This window comes from Myotis nattereri (assembly GCF_964212035.1).
Source record: "Myotis nattereri genome assembly, chromosome: 19".
In the NCBI taxonomy this organism is placed as follows: Eukaryota; Metazoa; Chordata; class Mammalia; order Chiroptera; family Vespertilionidae; genus Myotis; species Myotis nattereri.
The window spans coordinates 9,310,005-9,334,988 of record NC_138095.1 but is presented as its reverse complement, the minus strand read 5'-3'; the positions used below and the strand labels follow the sequence as shown (position 1 = coordinate 9,334,988).

The window sequence follows — 24,984 nt, the reverse complement described above, 5'->3', positions numbered from 1 at the left end:
AGGAGGATCAGTGCGGGTACAGTGATTGGCAGACGTGAAAACAGGAAGGGCTGAGCCCGTTTAGTGCTTGCCTGGGGCAACAAGGCCACATGGGCATGAGGGATTCAGGTACAGCTGTATCCAGCAGCCTCAGTGGGGTGGGTAGAGGCTGGTCCCATGAAGCAGAGACCTCAGGCTGAGCCAAATGAGTCAGGTTCCTTATCCCAGCCACTCCAGTCTGCCTCAACCCAGTCAACTCAGAGAGTGTGACTCCTTCAGTGCGAGGCTGGCCCCTGCCTCCATGCGCCAGGCTTTGGGCTCAGAGCACGCGGGACTGGGAGGTCTCCGGAAGCCTCAGCATCGACGAAGAAGGTACAGGACAGTCGCAAGGAGACTCCTGGGCCAGGGTGCGCCGAGACGGGCCCAGTGGCTCCTCATTCTTCTCCCAGGCGCCTGTGGCATTTCCTCAGGGCCTGCGGGAACCCGAGACCGCCTTCCTCTGCTCCTGCCGCTGGAACTCCTCATGGGCTCGATCCAGGTCCTCCAGCACCTCCAGCAGGCGGGAAGCTGCTTCTCTCTGCCCAGCCAGGGCATCGGGACAGGCCCCTGGGAGGGAGGCAAGGGGGCCCCAGAGGCTTAGCCAGGTCAGGGGAAGGCTGCCAGAACCCACACCCAGTGGCCTTCTCGGGCTCCAGATTTGCCTGGTGCCGTGAGAATCCTTAAAGGGACTAGAACCCACACACGCAGCCTTGGGCCTGCTGGTGGATACAGGAGAGGGGCTTGGAGGTCTGAGGGATGTACTTGCAGGTTGTGGGAGGTGTCAGAGCATGCCAAGAAAAGGGACCACCTTAACTTAACCCTTACCTTCCATGGCACCGGAGTCCTCCATGTCTGCCTCCGGACTTGAATCCATGTTGAAATCCTCCAGGAATTTCATCCTAGAAATTGAAAGGGAGAAAGACAAGGCTGAGCCCTGCCTTAGGGATTCTCTGCTGGTTGCAGGAGACATTCAGGTTCTCTCTAACCAGCACCACCCACATCCTCATCACAGCCAGTGTCTATGGCAGCGGTTCTCAACCTGTGGGTCGCGACCCCTTTGGCGGTCAAACGACCCTTTCACAGGGGTCGCCTAAGACCATCCTGCATATCAGATATTTACATGACGATTCATAACAGTAGCAACATGACAGTTATGAAGTAGCAACGAAAATAATTTTATGGTTGGGTTACAACATGAGGAACTGTATTTAAAGAGCCAGAAGGTTGAGAACCACTGGTCTATAGAGTCCCAGACACTGTTCTCGGCCCTTTGATGGGTTAACTTATTCAATTACCACAAAAAAGGATCTGAGGTAGGTGCTTCCTATTACCTCCGTTTACTGATGGTCACTGAGGCACAGAGAGGTAAATAACCTGCCTAAGGCTGCACAGCATCACAATAGTTACCATTTATGGAAAGCTACCCGGCACCTACACAGGGCTCTACCTGTATTAGCTCATTTGATCCTCAGGACAACCCCATGAGGTGGGCACTGTTACTAACCCTCGTTTCCAAAAGAGGAAACTAAGGTACAGAGAAGGTAAGCAATTTGCCCAAGACCACACAGCCAGCACGTGGCGCAGGCCAGGATTTGAACCCACGCAGGCCAGCTTCAGCACCCACTCTGCAATGAGTTGGAACAAATGTCTGTCGCTGGATAACAATGACCCTGCGACCAGGGAGGGGAAGGGGCACAGCCACGGTCTCTGGAGCCCCAGGTACTAGAAGATGCTAAGATCCAGGGATGAGGGTCCACCTGAGGGTGCTTCCCCACCCTCGCGCCCCACCCTCAGCTGATGCGCATGGAAAGAATGACTAGATGAGTAGGGGAGGCCTCAGTGGGCACCTGGCCCAGCTGGTCCTTGGGGTGCAGTGGGATGGGGGAGGGGGGGCACCCACCTGAGCTGGTCCCGCCCCAGGAGCAGCTGCCGATACACCATCTGCGTCTCAGCATCGGGATCCAGTGGGTCACTCCAGTCTCCCAGGGTGACAGCCGAGTGTGTGTGGCTGCATCCGGCAGCTGACGGGAAACGACATCATCCATAACCCCTCTCACCCTCCCCCCCCCCCAAACTCCCAAGGCAGGCTGTCACCAAGCCCTGCTGCTTCCACCTCTACTTCAAGACCCTCTGCCTCCACCCTCGCCCAGCAGAGCAGTGGCCTCACCTCTCTCCAGCCTCCCACAGTCTAGGCACCAGCCACACGGAGCCTTTTAACCTTCCTGCCCTCTCTGCCTCCAGTCCAGGCCTTTGCTCGCCTGCAACATCCTTCCTTACCCATCCCTGAACCCAGCTTCGCTGCTCCACTCCTACTCTTCTCAGGTCACATCTAAGCAGCACCTCCTCCAGGAAGCCCTCCTTGATCTCCTGCCCGTCCTCTGGAGTCCCCAAAGCCCCGTCTTGGCACTTAGGAAGCTGTATTACAAGTGCCTGGTTATTCGCTTGTCTTCCCTGAGAGCAGGCCTGATGCCTGTCTGTGGACCACTAGATGCCTGGTGCAAAGTGGGTGCTTACAGGATCATACCCCACATTTAATCCTCACAAAACCGTAGGAGGGAGGCCTGTTACCAACCGCATTCCGCCCTTGAGGAGCCTGAGGCATAGAGAGGTGAAGTAACTCGCTCCATGCTGCTCAGCGAGCCCAGACAGCTGATTGACAGGTGGGGTGGGCGGAGCCTGAGCCCGCCCTGCCCCCTCACCTGAGCGCTCCGCCTGGAGGCAGCAGGTCCAGCGCGCGCCGCGGAAGGCACCGGGGTGGCAGGTGGCCAGCTTGTCCGGGTTGGGGGCGCTGGCCTTGCGCAGGGCCGACAGCCATTGGTTGAGGTCGTTCACGTTCTGCAGGGAGTGGGGGGTCAGGGGTGAGGTGGGATCAAGGGACGCCCCGCGCCCCCCAGCCTGGCGGCGGCTCACTTTGCATTGGAGGTAGGTGGTGTGCAGCGTCCCCGAGCCGTCCTGCGTCACCACCTGCATCACGTGCGGCAGCTGGAAGGCGCCCTCGTCCACACGCTCCACGGCGCGGATGTGCGACACGGGGATGGAGGAGCGCATCTGGGAGACAGGATTGTGCTGCAGGGTGGGCTGGGAGCTGGGGTGGGTGGCTGGGAGCTGAGGGGGGGCTGGGAGCTGAGGCGGGTCTGGGAGCTGGGGGGGCGGGGGGGCGGGCAGGGCCGGGACAGCTTCCCTCTGAGTGTGTGCACCACGTGGTGTCCCCGAAGGTGGGGACATTCAACCTCGTGTGTCTGTGATCTGTGCGCATCCCCTCTCAGCTGTTCCATGACCCCCTACAGTGTAGGGCCTACACTCTAAGTGACAACTTCTCTGGGCATCAGTTTCCACCATCACTACCATCCTCCTCCCCCCCCCCCCCCATGGCACTTGGGCTGTGGGTCTAAGCACTTCCCATTTGCCAACTTGTTTCCTCATCCCAACACATCCCCGCGGCTGGGCCCATTATTCTCCCCAATGTGCAGATGCGGAAACTGAGGCCCCAGAGGTCATTCGCCCGGTGGAGCCAGAACTGGAACCCAGGGAGGTGGGCTCTAGAACCTACGCTCTGCTGACCAAGTAGACACACCAAGCCGGCACCCTCTCCGCTGTTAGCCGTTGTGTATGTGGCGTACACAGACGTGGGTGGACCCAGTGTGTGTGTGTGTGTGTGTGTGTGTGTGTGCTGGGCTGGAATGGCAGCCCCATGGGAACAGGGATTGTCTTGTTTGCTGCTGTCTGCCCCGTCCACACCGAGCACACTGCCCGTGCGGAGTAGGAACGCAATGAACGTTTAAGGAATGAATGGGCGTGAACGAATGCCCGGTGTGTGCCCAGCAGCCGGGCCTGGACCTCTCCGTGAGCGTTTGACGTGCGTGTCCATGGAACGTGGGCAGAGACCTGGCTGGGAGCAGGTGCTTAAGCATCATCGTTGTCGCCTGTCCACATCGGGGAGGGTGTGTCTGCGGGGAGTGCACATTCTGAAGGCCGTTTGCTGGGGAGTGTGTGTCCGCGGAGGCCGGTCCCTGGCCTGGGCCCTCACACTTGGGCCCAAGGGTGTGAGCAGAACCTGGCCTGAGAATGTGAATTTGCCAAGTTGCTGTGGGGCCTTGGGCAAGTCCTCGGGTGCAAAGGCCGCTCTGTGAGGGGCCGCCACTGGCAGCGCCTCCATGGTGGACGGCAGGCCCACCTGCCAGTCGGGACTCTTGGCGTAGGAGAGGGTCTCCCCGCTGAGCCAGAAGTAGCGCTTCTTGAAGGCAAAGCGCGTGGCCAGGCTGGCGGGCTCTTCCTTGCGCTTCAGCAGGTAGCCTTCTCGGACGGTCACTGAGGGCGGGACCAGGGCCCTGGCCGGGCCCCCAGCCTCTGGGAAAAGGGGAGGGGACAGTGAACCTTCCCATCCAGGCTCCGCGTGGCCAGGGCCTGGGGATGAGCATGGTTCTCTGTTCCCGTGGAGTCCACTCCCTCCATAGGGAAGGGTGTCGCTGATGGCGGGCGGGGATCACAGACTGGCCATGATTCCTCTCTACCTAGGGACCTGCAGGTAGTGTCGCAGGCAGCCAGCAGGGGGAGCCATGCCGTACGGAGTCAGTCCAGGGAGTGCCTGAGATCAAGCCACTCTCTGGGAGCCCAACACAGGCTCCTCCCCCGCACCACAGGGACCCCACCAGCCACACGGGGTGGGGGTGGGGGGGGGCTCCACATTTCAACAGGTTGCTCCTATGCGACTTCGACCCAACTCTCTCGTGACCTGGGCCCCACATTGTGATGTGGACTCAACCCCAACTCTGCTTAAAACTGCCCTGCGGCTCCATTTCACTCTAAGTCAAAGCCAAAATCCTTCCCACTGCCTACAAAGCCCCACGCAACCTGGCCCCTCACCTCTCCTTCGCTTCCCCCCACCCCACCCCCATTCACTCTTCTTCACTGGCCTCCTCACTGCTACTCTCTGTCCCCACCTCAGGGCCTTTGCACATGCTGTTCCCGGCCTGGAACTCTTCCCCGGGATCCTCATGGCTTGCTCTCTGTCCTCTTTTGGGGTTTAACTTTTACTCTAGAGAGACTACTTCTGGCCACCCCCACTCCAACATTCCCTTCCCTTCCCTCCTTTACTTTTCTCCTTGGCACTTGTCACTGCCTAACACCATGATTTGCTGAATCATCTTATTTACAGCTTGTTGTCTCCACTGGAATAAAACTTCCACGAAAGCAGGACTTTCTTCTGTCTTGCTCACTGCTGTTTCCCCAGCTCATGGAACAGTGCCTATTACATAGTAGGCGCTTAATAGATATTTGTCTATTGCGTGAACACCATGCCACAATCCCCACCTGCACCTCCACATTGGCTGGAATGGCACAGTAGGTGCCAGGAAATGTTAGCTGACCGACTAGCTGACGCACAGGTCCACAGGCTCAGTGCTATGGGTGGGGGAGGGGTAGAGGGAGGGCAGGTCCCAAAGGTCTACGGGAGTGACAAGCCAGACGTGGCAGGGCCACCGGAACTCACCCTCCTCCCCATCCACGTCCACCAGCTGGTCCAGGAAGTCTCTCACACGTAAGATGCTCTGCAGCAGGAAGGGGTGCAGGGGGGCCATCCACAGCTCCTTGCCCTGGCCCAGCTGCTGGCCCAGGTTCCCGATGCTCTGCACAGCCTGGAGCAAAGAAGCAGGGGATTCCAGGGTCAAGGTCACTGCAGGGGCGGAGCCCTCTGTGGACCCAGAACAGAGTCCCAGCGTCCTGGCTCCCACATCAGTATTCAAAGAAGAAGTCTCATAGCAGCACCTGCTCTGGGCAGTATCTGTCCCTCCTTGTGGACAGACATACACCCCCAGAGCCCTTATTATTCTGTTCCCTCCTGAGCCCAGGTCCCACAACCAGGATTGCCTGATCCTATCATGCATGTCTGGAGCCCATCAGAACCTCAAAATGTGGCCACTTGGCCAAGGATGGTCTAATTCATACTAAGGTGTAAAGGACTACTAGCCTGCTTCCCACTTTCCTCGTGGAAGAGTAGGTCTTTGTTTCAGAAGAGGAAATTAGAGAGTATAATGGATGCCTTCACCCTCGGGATGAGAGCTAATGGTGGTGTTTCAGGGTCTCATTTGGGTCTCCTTCAGGCCTGGCCTCCCCTCCCCTCGCTCAGCGCCCCCAGGATGGGCCCTCCAGTGCCGGCACCTTGGCAAGCAGCAGCAGTGAGCGGCCGGTCTGGGGGTCTGCGTGATGGTCCCGGAGGTCAAACAGCTTCGGGGTGAGGATGGCAGGTGCAAAGAATCGCAGGAAGAGGAAGCCGCTTATGGCCAGGTACTTGACATCCTGCCAAGAAACGCAGCAGGTGAGAGCCCCACCCCCCAGACCTATCCCACCCCCCTCCCCGCTGTGGAAACTGAGGAAGTGAAATGGGAGATGGGTCAGAAGGCCATCCTGTCTGTCAAGGAGGCTTCTTCTTTTGGAGCCTCAGTGTTTCCATCTGGAAAATGAAGCAAGAATACCAATTCTGCACAATCAGATGTAGCCAACATCCTCAGAGTCTGCTAAGGTCGCGTCCTATGATGGGAGCAATGCCATTATTCCCATTTTACAGATGAGGCAGCAGAAGCTCAGAGATGTCAATTGACTCACCCAAGGTCACACAGCTGGTGAGCAAAGGAGGCAGGATTCGATCCCAGATCTATCTATATATATAAAAGGCTAAGCACCCATCCAACCACCCGACCACCAGGGGGCAGATGCTCAACGCAGGAGCTGCCCAGCTGCAGTGACTTGGCAGCTGCGGTTCTGGGGTGCATCACCCGAGATGGGGGAGGGACTGAGGGAAGTTGGCTCCAGGGCGTGTCCAGCCCATCTAGCCCCGTCCCGCCCCACAGGCCACCTTCTAATTAATTTCCTTTCAATGTGCACGAATCCGTGCACCAGGCCACTAGTGATTTATGATAGTGAATAGCAACAGGCCAGACACTTCTCCATACATCTGTTTATTTAATACTCACCCAGGTGGTCTTACACCCCCATTTTACAGAGGAGGCGACTGAAGCCCAGAGAGGGAGGGCTGCTTGCTCAAGGCTGCTCAGGAGTAAGTGGCAGAACAAGATGGCGCCCAGGCAGGGTTTGAACTCTCAGCTCTCCACCACACTCTCTTGCATTCAACACTAGCTACTGTGGAGAGCTCACTTCGTCAGGAACTGAGCCTGAACGATCACATTTAACCTTCAAACATCCCATGGGGTAGAAACTATTCTCTCCTTTTTCTAGATGAGGAAACTGAGGCTCCAAAGCCTGCCCCGTGTGCACCCGCAGCCCCAGCCTCTGCCCTATACAAACTGTAAAGCGTGGTGCCTGCCCCCACCCCCACCCCCCCGCCGCCGCAGGTGAGGCTAGTTCCCTCAGCACCGCAGAGGGTGTGTCTCCATCCTGGGTACATCTGGCTCCCCCCAAGCCACTCCCCACTCGCCTCTCCTACTCGGGCTATATTTAGCCCCAGAGTGTTTCCGGAGTCTATGTAGGGGCTGTGTTCACAAGGAGACAATGCCCTCCCTGGTGGGTGCCAACTCCCTGACCACCGTGAGCCCTGCCAGGGGCTGGGGACCTGGAGCTGCCCCTCCCTCCCTCCTCTGGAACCCTGAACTGACCCCCAGGTCACCGCCCCCGCCCACCACGTTCAAGGGTAATTTTAGCCTTCGACATCAGCACGTGACTTCCTCCTTTTTGAGAAGGAGGAACAGGTGTCAGAGAGACAGAGAAAGGGGCTCCCCTGACCCCATCCAGACTTGTGGGCCTGAAAAAGTCCCTGCTCCCGGCCCAAGGCCTTTCCCACTGAGGGGGCTGAGAACTGGGGACACTTGGGTGTCACGATATTGGCTCCACCCGCAAGGGTCTGGGGTCAGACCGTCTAGGGAGCCCGCCTCCCTTCCCTCCCTCCTCCCTGGCCCGTGTCCCACTTAGCACCTCTGCCGGCAATAAAGTGGGGCGTAAGGCAAGCCACATCCCAGTCTGGAGGCCACTCCTCAGGACTGAGCGAGAGAAAGGAGACACCCCGCTGGGAGTCTGGAGGCCCAGGCTCTTTGCCCTCTGGGCCTCACTTTCCCCATCCGTAAACAGGAAGTGGGGAGCTCTTCACCCCGGCTCCAGGGATGGGCCACAGAGCACTTCAGCGTGGCAGCCCCGTTTCTGCCTGCCTCTGTCCTGCCTCCCACGTGACCCTGGACAAGCGACTGCCCGCCCCGGCCTCAGTCTCCCCATCTGCCCACGGGGAGCGCCCGGCCCACCTTGTGCTCGTCCTGGGGGAAGCGCTCCTCCACACGCCGATGCAGCCGCTTGAAGGCCAGGCGCATGGCAGGCGGGCAGCGCCCCACGGAGCCCACGATGGCGTCCACGATAGGCCCCAGGTAGCCCATCAGCAGCCCCAGGCTGGCCTCCCGCACGTGCTCCTCTGAGGACGTGCCCTTGAAGGAAAGCCTCCTGGGGGGGGCAAACAGAGGGACTGTCTCAGAGCCCAGCCCCTGCCGGCCCCCCCTGGGCTCAGGCAGCGCCCGCCTTCCCGCCCACTGCCACAGCCTCCCCCTACCATGCCCCTGGCTCCCCACTGCTGCTTAAACACATGCAGCTCATTCTTGTCTGGGAGCCTTCGTCCATGCTGTTCCCTCTGCCCGGGACATTCATGTCCCCACATTCAGCTTAGATGTCACCTCCTCAAAGAGGCCACCCCCTCCCCATCACACCTCATCCCAGACCCTGAACATGCATTTCAGCATGGACATGCCAGACACATGCTTCCACCCCAGGGCCTTTGCACTTGCTGTTCCCCTGCCTGCACCTGACTTTCTCGCTCCCCTCCTTCAAGTGCTTGGCTTAAATGTCCCCTTCTCTGCGAGGCTGTCCCTGTAGCCACCCCTATGGAACACCGCAAGCCCCTCCCCTGCTCCTGGCATTTCCCTCCACCCTCCCCAGCTTCGTTTCCCCCCCATAACACTGATCATCAGCAAGAAGCTTCTTCTTTAGCGTAGGATCTGTCTCCCTCAGAAGAGGGATTTGTGTCCATGTGTCCTCTGCTGTGAACTCTGTTCAGACGATGCCCGGTACACAGTAGGTGCTCAACAATTGTTTTGTTGAGCGGATGAGGGAGTAGCAGTTTTCTATCTGCAGCTATTTTGTTCCTTTCTTGTTCCCATCCAGGTGAAGGGTCTGTGTTGCCCACTCTCAGACTGTGACCTCCACAGAAGCCAGGCTGGGGGTTCCCTGCCCCCCCCCTCACCCCGTGTCCTGGACCCAAGGAGCTAATGCCTCTGACATTGTGGCATTTGATCCTAATAGCAATCTGATGGACTACTAGTAAATATCCCATTTAACAGATGAGGAAACAGGCTCAGAGAGATCTCCTTGCAAACAGAGCAGAGTCGAGATTAGAACTCAGGACTGCCCACTGGGGTCTGGCTACTGCCCTGCACTGCCCAGGTGCTGGGGCCCAGCTGCATCCTCGCCAGGTCTGCTGGGAAACGCCTCTGCCTTGGGGTTTCGCAGACCGACCCTGCCCTTGTGCGCGGGGCCTGGGTTCAAATCCTGCTGTGCAACTTCTTCCCAACTGTGCAGCCCTCGGCAGGTGACCTCCCTCTCTGAGGCTGTTTCCTCATCGGGTAAAAGGGGTCCTGGTGCCTGCCTCCCGGGCGGTCAGCAGCTGTGGGCAGCACTTGCTGGGCGGGGCCCGAAATAAAGGTAGGGCTCTCTCCAGTCCCCGATGGGCTGCCCAGCAACCAGCCTCATGGCCTGGCGGGAGTGGGGACGGGCCCGGGAAAGAGAAGAGGAGCCCCCGGAGGCGTGGAGTGACCCAGCCACTGCCTGGCCTCCTCCAATCTCATCAAGTGCTCCAGGGCCCGCCCTGCACACAGGCCCACGCTGGGCCCGCCTCGCACGCAGGGCCCGCCGCCATGAGGGAAACTAGAAGTACCGTGTCCTGGGGTGCGTGCATAGCTCGGTTCGCTCTCACAGCCGCACAGGGGCGAGGTGGCTTGCACACCGGTGGTGGCAGAGCGGGGGTTTGAACCCGGGGAGCTCGAGTCCTGCCGGGAACCCCTACACCAGGCAGCGTGAGGACTGAGGTGCCCACGGGGAGACTTTGAGGTGGGCGGCAGGGCTGCGGGGAACGGGGGACGGGGTGAGGGGGCGGGGGAGCGGGGAGGGGTTAGCAAGGGGCACAGCCCGACAAGGCTTGGGGACAAGGGGGCTGTCGGCGGTCAGGGTCCCCCCTCAGCTCTGCTCACTTGGTGCGGCCCAGGTCCATCTTGCATGGGTCCAACTCGATGTACTTCTTCTCCTCAAAGACGCGGCTAATCACCGGCTTCAGGACCTCATGCAGGTAGGGCATGCCCACGAGCTGGGGGGGGGGGGCACCACATGGGGCGGGGCCGAGGGCGAGGCCGGGGCATGCCCGTGAGCTCGGGGGCAGGGGGCACCATGCAGGGAGAGGCTCAGAGCAAGGCCCAGGCACGCCCAAGGGCTGGGTGGGGGCACGACCCGGGCTGCCACTCGGGTGAGAGGCCAGGCACCTGCCACCAGCTCCCCAGCTCGGCTGCCCACTGCCACCTGAAGCCAGCCAAGCTCCGGGTCCAGGCGGACACTGGAGGGGTGCCCTTGAGGAAGCTGCTGGGCCCCGCAGGCCTTCGCCTACTCACCTTCATGAACTGCTCCATGGACTTGGATGCCAGGGAGTTAGAACGGAAGAGGGTGTTGGGGTCGGCTGGGAGGGCAGAAGGAAGTGTTTTCTGGGGTTGGGGGGAGTGATCCACCTCACCTCACCCGCCCACCCAAGGTGGAGGTCAGGATGCTTCCAGCCTCAGGCATTGAGGAGACTCGCAACATCAGCTCCGTTCACAGTCCTGAGGCCCAGGGTGGTTAAGCAATCTGCCTACGGTCACACAGCTCAAGCATAACAAAACCAGCTGGCTCCACACATGCACACACACACACACACACACACACGCATGCCCCTGTCCCTGCTTGAGCCCCCCTCTTAGCCCCCCAGAGACCCTCTGCAGACTCATCCTTGGGGGAGTGCTGTCCGGGGGTCCTGTGGGCAACTCACTGGTCCGCGCCAACTCCCGCCGGGTGAGATAGTCCAGAAAGGGCCCAGCCAGACCCTGGCCAAGAAAGAGCTTCGCCAGCTTGGTGGCGAGGTCCTGGCGGCAGTCCCCCGAGGTCAGCTCCTCCAGCACGGCCAGGGGGCTGGAGACGTCCTCCTGGAAGGACAGGCGGCAGGCGAGCTGGCCGGGGCCCTGGGACTCCGGGGAAGCTCAGACAGATTTCCCCGACGCGGGCCGGCCAGGGTCCAGACCCCCCACCCCCACCCCCCCAGCCCTCAGGTGCCTGCTTATCTGACGCGCCCACCTCTGCCGGCTGCAGCACGGACTCCATGAGCAGCTCCAGGAGTGGCCGGTAGCATCGTGAGGGCAGCACGCGGTCCTCCAGGAGGCGCACCTTCAGCCGCAGGGCACCCAGGCTCCCCCTGACCGGGTCAGAGCACACGCATGTACAGATGGAAGGATGTATGGGCCGGCGCGGAGATGGGCAGGTGAGAGCACGGGTAAGGAGCATGGATATTTGCAAAACAAGGTGAGTGTGGGTAGCGGTGAACAGGCGTGGCGAAGTCTAACTGGGTGTGAACAGATGTTGACAGGTCTAAACAGGCCTTGACAAGCACAGACAGTGTGAACCTATGGTATAAACACGTGTGCGGGAATGGGCAGTGTGAACAGGTGTGGACAGGCGTGGAAGGACCCAGGGATCTGATCACACATCAACAGGTGTGAACTGACACGTTCGCAGGTGGGTGGGCTAAAGGTGAACCCATTCGGACATGTGTAAACACAACTGGGAGACGTCCACAGACATTTGTTCGATGAGTGAACAGTGTGCCATGGTGATGGTCAGTGGGCTGAGGTGGACGCCCATGAGGACCCGCCATGAGCTGAAGATGGTGCCCAACATGGTTCCAGCCTGGTCTCCTCCCTCGGCCCCACACGTACCCAGAATCCTCCTCAGCTCTGGGGAAGGGCAGGAGACGGAACCAGCCGTTGGGTGGGTTCTGCTGCAGGACCTTCGGGGGGAACTCCACCTGTGCGGGGACACAGAACTTCAGCGGAGCCCTGCCCAGCCCCGCCCAGCCCTGGAAGAAGCACTCGGACTGCCCGCCCAAGGTGGGGTGGCACAGCCTGCCAGGGGCCATGTCCTCCTCCCCCTCTGTGTCCCATCAACACGACAGCAGTGACACTCCCTCCCCCAGTCCTAAATGGTGAGCCCTGCCAGGGCACTGAGGCCTCCAGAGACAGTTATTTGAGGAAACGGAGGCTCAGAGAGGTGGAGTGACTTGCCTAAGGTCACACAGCTGCTGGAGACAGCATGTCAGACTGGGTGTGTTTTCAGCTCTTTTCAGGGACAAAGCTTAAAGACAGCCCGGAAGGCGCCCGAGCCCCACCCCCTCTTTCAAATAACTTTATAGAGATATAATTGTGCCCCCTACAATTCACCTATTTAAAGTGTATCACTCAATGGCTTTCAGTATAGTCAGACTTGTGCTAACATCACTACTAACTTCAGAACATTTCCTATGAGCCCCCCAAAAGCCTGTACCCATTAACAGTCACTCCCCTGCCCTTGACAACCACGAGTCTATTTTGTCTTCATAGATATATTCATCAATTCTAAACATTTCCTATAAATGAAATCACATCACGTGTGGGGTTTTTTTAGACTGGCTTCTTTCATTTAGCATGTTTTGAAGATTCATCCATGTTGTAGCATCTGTTGGTACTTTGTTCCTTTTAATATATATATATATATATATATATATATATATATATATATATAATTGATTTCAGAGAGGAAGGGAGAGGGATTGAGAGATAGAAATATCATTGATGAGAGAGAATCATTGATGGGCTGCCTCCTGCACGCCCCCTACTGGGGATGGAGCCTGTAACCCCGGGCATGTGCTCTGACCAGGAATTGAACCATGACCTCCTGCTTCATAGGTCAAAGCTGCCACTGAGCCACACCAGCCGGGCAGGACTTTGGTCCTTTATGGCTGAATGATATTCCATTGTATGGCTATAGCCCCTTTGTTTATTTATTCGGCTGTTGATAGATATTTGGGCTGCTGCCGCTTTGGCTATTATGAACAATGCTGCTGTGAACATTCATGTACAGGTTTTTGTGTGGACATGTGTATATTTTCATTTCTTGGGTACAGACCTAGGAGTGGAATTGCTGGGTCACGTGGTAACTCTATTTCCAACCACTTCAGGAGACCGCCAGCACTCTATGACCAAGCCTCCCTCTTATTTGCTCTAATCTTGCCTCCTTTTAAAAACTACCAGCCCCGATATACCTGCACTGCTACCCAGAGGCAGGAACAATCCACCCATTGTACAGAGGGGGAAACTGAGGTTCCAAGAGAAAGACCTCGACCCCAGTGCTTCCAGGAAGAGGAGTTAAATAAAGGCTTAGATTCTGGAGTAAGAGAGACCTGCACTCAAATCCCAGCTCTACTATTTCCTAGTCATGTGACCGCGGGAAAGCCACTTAGCCTCCCTCGGTTTCCCCACCCCAGCCTTTTATGGAGGCCTGGAGGGTAAATGAGGTTATGTAGAGCAGCGCTCAGCACAGGGCCAGGTACTCTCATTGTAGAATTAGGAGATGGGCCCACCCGTGGCCTTGGCAGGTTCCTGCACCTTTGAGAGCCTCCGTCTCCCCAAATGCACAATGGGGCAATCGGACTCATTTCCCTGGACCTGGTGAGGCAGCCTTCACATCTACCCTCTGAGCCCCAGGGTACCAGCCCATCTCCCCTTCCTTCCCCCTTGGGGGCGGTGGGGAGCCATGGAGCGTGTTGGAGGGGGTGCTCACCATGCCCAAGAAGTCGTTCTTGCCCACCATGTCCCAGTCCCAGAGCTCCACCCGCAGTGGGGAGGGGGCGCCTGGCATCTCCCGCAGCTCCAGCACCTCATCCCAGTGTGGGAAGCGAGTCTTCTTGATGGTCTGGGGGAGGAGGGGGGTGAAGAGAGAGCTGACTGGGACCCCACCACCCGATGCCCCACTCTTTCCCAGTTCCCCTCCACCACTCACCGAAGTCTCCAAGCTCTGGCTGCCCCAAAATACACGTGCGAATGGGTCAGATGTGCCGGAGATGTCTCGGGGCGCCAGGTCCCTGGGGACAGATGAGGACAGGAGTGGGGACCACAGGACCCTCAAGGACCAAAACCCAAACTGGACCTTGGAAAATAGATTCAGGGTAGACCATTCAAATGCCACTGGTTTCCGAGACAATAAACTGCTCCATTGTAGGGACCCAGCGGGGAGCACCCCTCACTGTGCCCATCCTATTGACTAATGCTGCCCTATGAGGAGGCACCAGTGATGCCCCTATTTTCCAGATGAGGAAACCGAGGCACAGAAAGCTCAAGTCCTGCATCACCAAGCCCAGCAGGCAAAGGTGTCGGGGGTGGGGGGGGGGGGGGCGGGGGGAGAAAGGAGCCGCTGGACTGGAGACCAGAGGCCAGGACTCAAAGCCTGGCTCTGCGCTCCATTGTCTGGGCGACACGGGAATGAATAACCACGTCACCTCCTGAGCTTCGGTTTCCTCATCTGGAAAACGCGAATAATAACAGACCAACCTCAGGGGCCGAGAGTAAATGAGATGATGTGTGGAAAGGGCTCAGCATGGCAGCTGGCAGCTGGTGGGGGCTCAGGTCAGTCATTCACTCAACAAACACCATGCCCACACCTGCCTAGGACCCAAGAAAAGGATGAGACAGAGACCCCTGCCTCTGGTTGTCATGACAACCCAAAAGTCTCACCCCAATCAGCCTTCCCCACTCCTCCTCCTGAGGTCCCCCAAATCCAGGGACCCCCGCCCCCCGCAGAGGAGCTTCCTCCTGCTGCTCCTCTCCCACCCATGCTCAGCATCCAAAGCCTTCTTTGGTTTCCTAGGAGCCAGCCTAGTTGCTAAGCGACAGCAATCGGTCCCTTTCCTGTTGCAAGAATCCTGCACAGCCTTGTGGCTGGGGGGGGGGGGAGGCCCAGGGCGAATAGCAGATAAGGAGCCCTGTCCCATACTGAGTCCTCTCTCCTGTCCCCTGCCTCTCCTCTCCCCCCACCCCACCCGCCACCCCCAGTACTTCATCCAGACTCAAGGGATCCCCAGCTGGGGACAGAAATCTGGAGGTGGTGGGAGAGACACAGAGAGGGCAAGAAAGGACTTAAAGTCACGCAGCCAACTAGAAATTGAGATGCTCCCCAACCTTGGCAAGAATCAGCCTAAAAGGGAAGGTTGGGGGAGTAAGGTGTGAAAAAAAAAAGGGCAGAAAGACAAGATGGGAGATAAGAAGGGAATGGGGGAAAGTATTTAAGGAAGCAGAATAATGGGGGAGCTCAGAGAGAGAGAGAAAGGGGATTATAGAGTGATAAGCAGGCAGGAGGAGTGAGGGCCATCCCATGAGCTGGTGCCCTGGAGGGTCACTGTGGGGTTTGCTGGTCCTGCATCTGTCTTCCTCCGGATGTTTCTTTGGGGCAGGACCCCTCCCCTCCTCACTCCCAGCCCACATGATCTCTTAGGGGCTGATCCCTCCCTCCACTCCAGGAAAGGGCTGTGACTCAGGCCTGACCAGTCAATCAGTGTAATTGACTCAGAGACAGGCATGAGCCAATAAGAAATGCTCCCAAAACATTGGTTGGAAATGGATAAGAGATAGAAGTTCTTTTTCAGTTGGGGCTGCCAAGTTGTTAGGATGGCCGCTGAGGCTGCTGGGGCCATCGTTGCCCCCACCTGGGGAAAGACTTAGAATGAAGCTAACACAAAAGACAGCTGAGGAAATCTGTGTCTACAGAGTCCTGATGTCACCCTTCGAGCACCTGGATCCAGCCATACCTGAAGCTACATGTCACTCATATGAGACAATCTGCTTCAGTCCGTATGAACTGGGTGTCTACTGCTTACACTGTGACTAATATACCTCCTCGCTCGTGTCTGGTCATCCCGAGTGTCTGGCCTTTGGTTGCTGGTCCCTGCTCATTCTCAGATCACCGCCTACACCCCACGCCGTGACCCTACCTGGCCTTGAGCACATGGCAGCGAAGACAGCGGCCCCGCACATCTTCCAGCATCTGCACAGCCAGGTAGATCTCACCTTGCACCTCGGCATCCGGGTCCACGGGGCTCAGGTTAATCCAGCTGTCAATTCCTGGAGGGCACAGGCGTTAGCAGTTGTTAAGGGCCTACCACGTCCTAAGCGTTCGTCGTGTGTGTGATGGTCTTTGGTTGTGAATTCATGTTTGTTTGATCTCATTCTGTGGGAAACCGAGCATGAGGCTGCTTATCCCTGGAGACCAGAGCTGCTTGCTCATTCTGGGCTTCTTTAAGGGCCTCGGTCTCATGGACGCGTCTCAGGGTCGGGACCGTCTGCCTTCGCCCTGGCTCAAGATTTAGTCTGTTCACTGCAGATTAGATACTGACATTGACTTTCGGGGAACTCCTTCCTTATTCCCTCGCTGTTGCTCTCTGCTCCCCGTTAAGTTTTGCTGACGATTGGGGGATGGGAGGAGAATACTGGGCCGTTTTTCTTCTTTACAGCAAGTCCAACAACGTATTAGGAATCGCATCTAATTCAGGAGCTCCCTGTCACATGGCAGGAGGGCCCTTCTGAAGGTGGAGTGCCCCCGGGCTGCTGGAAATGAAAGTCCCACTTCACCTCTATCTCCACTCCAACCCCCAAGTGCAGTATGCTGTCAGCTTTCTCTCACTCGATTATTGTACCGACTCCAAATTGATCTCTCAGCTCTCCTCCTGTCCCACTGCGATCCAGTATCCACAAAGCAGCACAGAGATCTGAAAATGTGCCTAATCTCTCTTGTCAGTCTATCCTCCTCTGATACGGCTCCACTCTCTCCGCTGTCTGCTCCAGGACTATCAATGGCTCCCTAGTACCTCCAAGAAAAGGTCCAGGCACTGAGGGCCATCTCCAATCAACCCCCACACAATACTCCATCTGACCCGGCCCACGCCTGACCCTAGAAGAGAATCCATGCAGATGGGCTTTTGCCTCTTTGCCAAAGCACCTTTAAGGCCCCACTCCTTCCCCTTCCTCCAGGAAGCCTTCTTGGACCACCTGCCCACTCCTCCCCTGCCCTGTCATACCAGTGATGTTCCACATACCGCCACCCCCACATGTCTGTCCTGTCTAAAAACAAGAACGGAAATAATTTTCCACGGAGGGCGCTGTGCTTCTCGTGACACTTGCTCTGCCCTTGCAACGCCCACTCTGGGCATGGCCACCCCTCCTCCCTCTGCCGGCTGAGGACCGGCGCCCCTCGCCCACCTCGGGGGTCAGCGGCAATTGCCTCCCTGCTCAGCGAGATCTTGCCGATGATGTCGTCATGCCTGTGGAAAGGGCAGGGGAGGGGCCAGGTCAGGAGAGGGACAGGCATCGAGGGTGGGCAGGTAGGTGGGTACTTTGCTCTGGGGTGTCCGCCTCCCCTCAGATGCCAGGCGTGGGTCCCCAGCACACATACCCCACCGTATCCTCGTCCAGCACATAGAAGGCCAGATGGTGGAAATCCAGGGGCAGGTGCACCGTGTACTCCTCCCCCCAGAAGGGGCTCAGGCTCCGCCAGACAGTTGCTGTCCTGCAAAAGGGGGCACAGGGGGGTGGGGGGACTTGGGCCACACAAGCCACAGACACCTGGGCACCCAGGTGCACATGCGTGGGCACACACACACACACACACACACACTACCACAGGGATACACTGAAACAGACATTCATAGATACACCAAGGAAGCCAGAGACACAGACACACATATGCATCCTCAGAAACTTCTAGAAATACAAATCAATGTGTTTCTACACACTGACACATGTGGACACACATAAAGAAGACAGACACAGTCACAAACCCACAGACACACATATGTACACGGCAGGCACACATGTAGAATCACACAAACACAGTAACTAACAACACGCACTATTCCATCCATCCATTCATGCATTCACTGGGTGCCAAGGCATATGGGTTCTGGGGGAATCAGAGGGAGAGACACCAAGGCCCATGCTCCCGCCCAGCCCCCTCAGCAGCCAGGCGCGCTCTCCCGAGCTTTATGGCACAGTGAGAGTCCTGTGCTGTGGTTAGTACCTGGTTGGGTCTGGGAGTGGGGGTTGAAGGGGTCCAGGAAGGCTTCCTGCAAGAGCTAGTCAGGCAAAGTGGGGAAAGAGAATGAGGACAAGCATCCCAATGGCTAGGACAGCATGTGCAAAGGCCCTGAGGCAGGGATGAGCTCAGTACTCCTGAGGAACAGGAAGGTGCTGGTTGGAAAGGGAGGAGTGTGAGGGTCCAGGAGACTAAGTCAGCAGGAGCCAGAGCACTCAGTAAGCCAGGGGGAACCGTGGCAGGGTTAGGGACCAAGACAAGCTCAGGCACAGGCACACCCATAGGGCATCTTCACGCCGGCACCCCTGCAGACCCACTTCCCTGTACCCAACAGAGAACAAAGAACCTCCGTGCTCAGTGAAGACACACCCAAACGTATGGCTGTGAAATCTGGTTGGCACACCTGCCACTCCCATCTTCCTTTTACACACTCTTCCCCAACAGAGCATGAGTGTGCACACGCACGCATACATGCGCCACACTCTGCCCTCTAGCCCAGGGCACCACCATCAGTTGGACACTTCCTCCCCCTAACCCTGCCTCTTCCCAGCTGGAAGTCCCTCCCCAGCCCCACAGGTGGGACGTTCCTCCGCGCCCAGAGAGGGGGAGACAGCAGCCTGAGGTGACACAGAACATCAGCCTGTGGGTTTGTGGGGAAGGGGGCGGCATGAGCACAGAGAGAACGATGGAGGGGGTCAGCTGGGTGCTGTAGGCTGACCTTCCCCCCATATGGGCTCCCTGCCCCCAGCTCCCAGTCCATCTGGGCCGGAACCTCGCCAGCAGCATCCTGAATCCTGCTGTCTCCATAGGAACCGAGGCCTCAGCCATCCGCCCACCCACACCCCTCAGGCCTGCGGGGGCTGAGAGCTGTCCCTTGATCGGCCTGCGGGGGTGGGAACCAAGCATGACCCAGCCCGATGTCCCCCCTGCCGAGACCCGCTCACACATCAAACACCCTCACACCTTCACATGTGCTCACGTTGGTGCCTGTGGACCCCAATAAGCAGGCAGTGGTGCGCACGTGTGTACAGGGCAGCCCGTGTGTGTGGGCACACATGCACACAGACCACACACTGCTACACATAGTGAGCCTGCATTCCCACAGGGACACGTCCATCTGGACACCAGCCCTCCAACACCCCCATGGACACTCAAGCAGGCCAGCTGGGCGCAGGCGCACACACACACAGCCTGGTGCCCGCAGCACCCAGCAAGCAGGCCCGGAACCAGCCAGCCCAGCCAAGCGTGAGATGCCCGCCCCCAGGGAGGCCACCATGAGAGGCACATGCTGGCAGCCGCTGAGTCAGCCCCAGGAGCCAGCAGGGACATGGTCAAGTCCAGGGGGAAGGTGCGGGCCAGCTGGGCTGGGTGGGGAGAGGAGCTGGCGGCCCCCACTGTCCGGTCCGGGGCCAGGTCACAAAGCACCATCATCGGGCCGCAAGTCCGCCTCTGGGGTGAGCATCGCCCTCCCCGGCCCCTCTTTTCCTGGTGGGTTCTTGTGCCTGGACTCCCCAGGCCTAGGAGCCCCTCCCCCGGCCCCGGCCCTGCTCGCCCCGCCCCAGCCTGGCCTCCCCTCCTCACCTGGCCACCACCTCGTCGTCCACTTTCACGATGCAGTAGGGGTCACTGCTCCCAGACCTGCGGAAGGAGGAGGTTGAGAGGGCAGTCGTGGGCGGGGACCCCAATCTGCCTTCATGTCACAGGAGGGTGCAACGGAGGCCCAGAGAGGGGAGGGGGCCTGCCCAGGGTCACACAGCAAGTCCAGCTACGACGCTGGGGACCAGCAGGAGGTCACGGCTGCTCAGCCTGGCCGCTGCGACCCCGGCCCAGCAGGCGTGGCCTCCCTGGGTGCCCACCTACAGAAATAGAACTTGGAGGCACCACGCGAGGAAGTGCCGAGTCCCTGTCCCAGGAAGCCCAAAGCCAGTGCGTGCGGGGGAGTCACACCTGCTTCCCCACCTGCTGGCTGTGGGCCCTGGCAAGCCCCGGCCCCTCTGTGGCCCTCAGTGCCTCTGCCCTGTGAGTCAGGAAGAGCATTAACATATACCCCCTGGGGCAGAGGAGGAACTAAGAGGCACGCGAGGTGCAGGCAGCCCAGGCTCACCCAGAGCCTCTCTGGCCTTTCATTGCAGCGGGTTCCCCTGGGCAGGGGACACGCGTGGCTCAGCCGCCAGCAGGGATGGACCTCAGCAGCTCAGCTCTCGCTGCAGACAGCCCAGGGCACCCAGACCTCAAGCCTCCACCGCCCACCTGGCAGCCAGGATCCAAGCCCAGGTCCACAGGGAACCAAGCTCCTAACCAAGGCTGCCTCCAGCCCAATGGCCCCCCCTCCACGCCCGGCCCCCACCTCTCTCTCTCCGCCACCTCTCTCAGTTCAGCTGGTCAACGATCCACACATGCCTCAGGGATTCCCGGGACTGGCTCCAACCGGAGGCTTGTCTGCTGGCTGAGCCCTCCCCGTGCCTCAGTTTCCTCTCGGGGTTCCTTCCCTTAGCCCCCTTTGCTGGGCGCTCCAGTGCGTGCATTTCCCATCTGGTCCCCCTCCCTGGACATCTCAGACTGGGCGGTGGCTTGTGTCTCTGAGTTCCTCTCTAGGTTCTCCATGGAGCGCCCTGGGTCTCAGTTTCCCCACCTGGCTCCACCCCCCTGAATGCCCGCGGCTGGGTAACCCCCTACATCTCATTGCTCTCTCTGGGTTCTCCAACCCTGAGCTTTTGGAAAGCGGCTCCCCTTCCTCGGTTTCCCCAACTGCGGATGTGGGCTGGCATCTCACCAGCAAAGGGCTGGGAGACACGCCCTCCTGTGAACCCCGCCTGACCCCCGGCCCCTCCTGGGAGCCGAGCTCACACGTCAGCTGCCCGCTCTGACGCACAAGGGCCTTATCAGGCTCCTATCAGGTAGGGGCAGCGGCGGGAGGGGGCTGCCTCCCGACCTGCCATGGCTGCAGAGCCGGCCTCTCCCGCGGCCGCTGCCCCGCCCCGTGGGAAAGCAGGCCCCGCGGCCATGCCTGCCCAGCCTGGTGTGTGCATGGGAGCGGTCAGGCTTCAGATCCCGGCCGCGTGACCTTAGGCAAGTGACTTTGCCACTCTGGGCCTCGGCTTCCCCATTTGTAAAGTAGAAGTGCTGGCAGAAGCCTAGGAGACGCTAAGCGCAGAACCCGGTCCCTAGTCAGCCTCGGTGACATACAGCGGTTATTTTTATTATTTTTGTTGTTGCTAATCCTCACCCGAGGATGTTTTTCCCATTGATTTTTAGAAAGAGTGTGTGTGTGTTGGGGGGGGGGGGGGGCGGGAGAGAAACATTGATGTGAGAGAGACACATCGACTGATTGCTTCCCCACATGTGCCCGGACTGGGGCCCGGGATCGAACCTGCAACCCTGTGCCCTTGACCAGGAGTCAAACCCTCGACCCTTCAGTGCACAGGTCGATGCTCTAACCACTGAGCCACCGGCCCGGGCACCGCTGCTGTTGTCAGTGACAGCAGTAACTCTAAAGTCGCCCGCTGAGTCCTCCTCTTACGCCAAGTCCAGACGCCCTAGAATCTGGGGAAGCTTCAGGAAGAATCCAGCCTTTCCTTAGGAGAGGGGCGAGAACACGCCCTAGCTGAGTCCCCGCGGGCGGGGAGATCCCAGCACGCTCTGAGGAGACCCCCTGTGAAGAAGGGAGCCAACAGCCAGGGAAACTGAGGCAGGATGGCCAGATCCCCAACTGGGGCTTAGCGACTCCCTACCCTTGCTCGAGGGCGTGGCCTTGGCCCAGGAACATGGGGAGGAGGGTGGCATGGGAGCCACGCGTGACTCAACTCCCTCCCAGGAGGGGCAGATGGCGCTCACCAGCCTCCATCAGCCTCCAGGCCCCGCTCCTGGCTTCACTGCCCCAACCCTTCCGGGGTCTCTCTTCTCGGGGCTCGGGGAGGACATCTCAGAGAGAGGGAGGCAGGGGTTTGTCCAGGTGCCGCATTCACACAGCAGCGAGCCCTCGGCCTCTGTGGGTTGCTGGGCTGTGCTGACTAGGGGCGGCTGAGGAGGATGGAGGAGCTCTAAGCAGCGCCCTCCTGGACACAGCCGCAGCGTTGGGGAGGGGGCAGGTGGTGGAATCGAAGGCAGGGTCCTCCTTGCTGGGGGCCCGCAGCTGGGGGAGTCAGGCAGAGCAATGGCTCAGAACCCAGGTTCCTGCTCAACCTTGGCTGCGGGGTAAGTCTTAGCTGGTCCTCCACCCTCCCAGCTGCACGGGGCTGGGAGACCCCGTCCAGGGCTCCCATTGCACAGATGGGAGATGGAGACCCAGAGAGAACCAGGTTCAAGGTCAAACAGCCGATGTCCTGCCAAGGATCCCGTACCTACACCAGGTGCTGACACCCTCAGAACCCCTTCTGGGCTCCAGGCCAAGCAGGAGGGGGACCCCCCACTACCACCATTCTGCTGATTCGGCAACTGCTGACTCAGCCCCAGGGAAACCCAGCCAAGGACTGGTACTAGGGGGCTCGAGGGTTCTCCAGACCCATCACACCTGGCGGGGAGGGGGCTGCCCAGGGAGGGTTAGCTCCTCAAGCCGCTCAACATGCAGGGAGGGCCAGGAACTACTGGCTGGGGAGCTTGGGGCTCTGGGTCAGAAGCACCCCAGTTTCCCCCAAGGCTGGCGGGCTGGCCATCTGGTGACTCTCTGCAAATCTAAACCCCAGATGCACACAGAGGAATGCTGGGCCACCTGGATCCCCCCCACACCCACCCCATTTTGTTGATAGGGGCCCACCAAGCCAGGAGCGACACCTCCCCATCCCCATCCCCACCCCCATCTCCAGCTGCGACAGAATCCGCCCCTCCAGTCTCCGGCTGCCGCTCTGTAAGACCCTTTAGTTACATCCCAGGATCAAACACACCCAGCCTGGGGGGCAGAGCGGGCATCTGGGCATGGGGCAGCGATGGGCATGGGGCCTCTCCCCCCATGAAGGTGTATCTGCCTCAATACAGGGTCTCAGCGTCTTAGACGGGAACCCATGCCCACTTCCCCGACCCTCCCCGGCACGCGGAATGGGCGACCCCCACCCCACCCCATGCCCCGCACGCCCCTCGCTCCGGGAGTACTCACACGTCCTTGGCGGGCAGCGCCCGGCCCTCCACCACGCGGACATTCAGGGAGCTGATCTTGGCCATGGCGCCCAACCCCAAACTTTCAGGGCGGGAGGGCGCCCGGGTTCCGAGGCTGGACCGCGGGGAAGGGGGGTGGCAGAGAAAGGAATCTACATGTCACCAGCTGCAAGCCTGGCGCCCTGTCCCGGGTCTCAGCGCCTCCTGTCCGAGACGCGGGGAGCTGGGCGGGAGGTTTTCGAAGGAGGAGAAAGGATCGGTGTCCTCGGAGGGGGCGCCCTCCCCCCGTCCCCCGCGGACTCCACAGGTAGGATCCGCGTGCGGAGCAGGTGGGGCGCGCAGGGAGCGCCGCCGGCTTTTGCCTCTGAGTCTGGAGCTCCTGGTGGGCGGGCAGGGCGGAAGGGGGCGGCCCGGGGCCCTCCCCGCAATCCCGCCTCCCTCCGGGTCCCCGCCGGCCCCCGGGCCCCCTCGCGCGCTCTCTGCCGGCTCCCCAGCCAAGCGCACCCGAGCGCGCGGGCCGCGGAGACCAGGGCGCACCGAGGCTCGGACTGGCAGGTGGGGCGTGGCCTACGGCCCTGATGGGCGTGGCCAGTGGTTCCTGGTGAGTTGGCACCGGGCTCAGAAACCGTAGTGTGTCCCCCGCCTGTCCTCCCTTCCACACCTTCACGTCTCCTCGGCCCTCCCCGCCTGCCATCCCGGCGCCGCCTCCCGGTCCGACCCCCACCCCCAACCCCGCGCCCTGTCCGGAGCAGTATCCGCGTCTCCGGGAGGGGTCGCTAGAGAGAGAGAGAGAGAGAGTGGCCCATTCCCTGGGGGTCCGTTAGATTCAAGGGAGGGGCCTCGATCTCCCCTCCTAGCTCTCAGTTTCCAATTAAACCCAGACTGTGCGAGCCGCCGCACCCACGTCACGGGCTGGCGCTGCGGGGGAGGACGCCGCGGCCGGGCGGGGGGAGGGGCGCAGCCGCCGCAGCGATGATAAAAGTCGTTTACGATGTTTGAGCACCTGACTGTGTGCCAGGCCCTGCTCGGAGCCGGAGCCACGGCGGGCTTATCCCGTCTTCGTCTCCGCAGTAACTCCATGCGCTAGAGGGTATTGCACCATCGCCCCCATTTTCCGGATGAAGAAACGGAGGGCCAGAGGCAGGTGTCCGTCCGTAGCTGGTTCGCCTTCTGGGTGTGCATCCTGACGCCGGCCGCTGGGTCGCTGTGTGCTGTTGGGCAAGTGAACCTGTCTGTGCCTTGGTTCGGTTTTCTCATCTGTTCCGAGGGAACACGGTATCTCGCTCGCAGGGCTCGGGGAGGATTCGCTGAGATAAAGCAGATACAGGTCTCAGAACAGCGACGGGAACTTGGGGAGCTTAAAAAAGTGTTTGCTGTTATTATGACTGGTCTTTAAGGCATAGCGCAAATGTCCCCTCTCCTGGGGCGTCTTCCAGGATTTCCTCAACAGGCAGATGTCTTTCTTCCCTTTTTCTCTGCTCCTGCAGCTCCGGGTTTGTCCATTTATTCAGGTTTTAAATGAGATAATATGACGGGAAGGGCCTGTCCCAGGGCAGGTACTTACACACACTATTTCTCCCCGTGAGTTTCACTGTTTACCTGCTTAAGAGCTCTTAGAAGGGCTGGTGCCCAGCCTGAGTCACTCGGGTCAGCCCAGGGCTGGGCACCAATGGGAAGTCCCCCGCTGAATGAGTGTGGGCACACCCA

The 24,984-nt window shown here is 59.6% G+C and overlaps 1 protein-coding gene across 1 annotated transcript; it reads right to left on the bottom strand.

The window, feature by feature from the left end:
* Positions 1-39: 39 nt before the first annotated feature.
* RASAL1 (RAS protein activator like 1) lies at positions 40-23,649 on the bottom strand. Its single transcript, XM_081113964.1, has 21 exons — positions 23,279-23,649; positions 19,771-19,827; positions 17,551-17,664; positions 17,358-17,419; positions 16,094-16,223; positions 14,110-14,191; positions 13,891-14,022; positions 12,012-12,100; positions 11,374-11,491; positions 11,072-11,225; positions 10,662-10,726; positions 10,251-10,363; positions 8,262-8,454; positions 6,175-6,312; positions 5,507-5,651; positions 4,193-4,365; positions 2,929-3,066; positions 2,718-2,853; positions 1,919-2,039; positions 844-917; positions 40-585 (listed from the first exon to the last, which is right to left on the bottom strand). Exons 1-21 carry the CDS (start codon positions 23,341-23,343, stop codon positions 446-448), a joined length of 2,439 nt encoding a protein of 812 aa, XP_080970090.1. The 5' UTR covers positions 23,344-23,649; the 3' UTR covers positions 40-445.
* Positions 23,650-24,984: the final 1,335 nt, after the last annotated feature.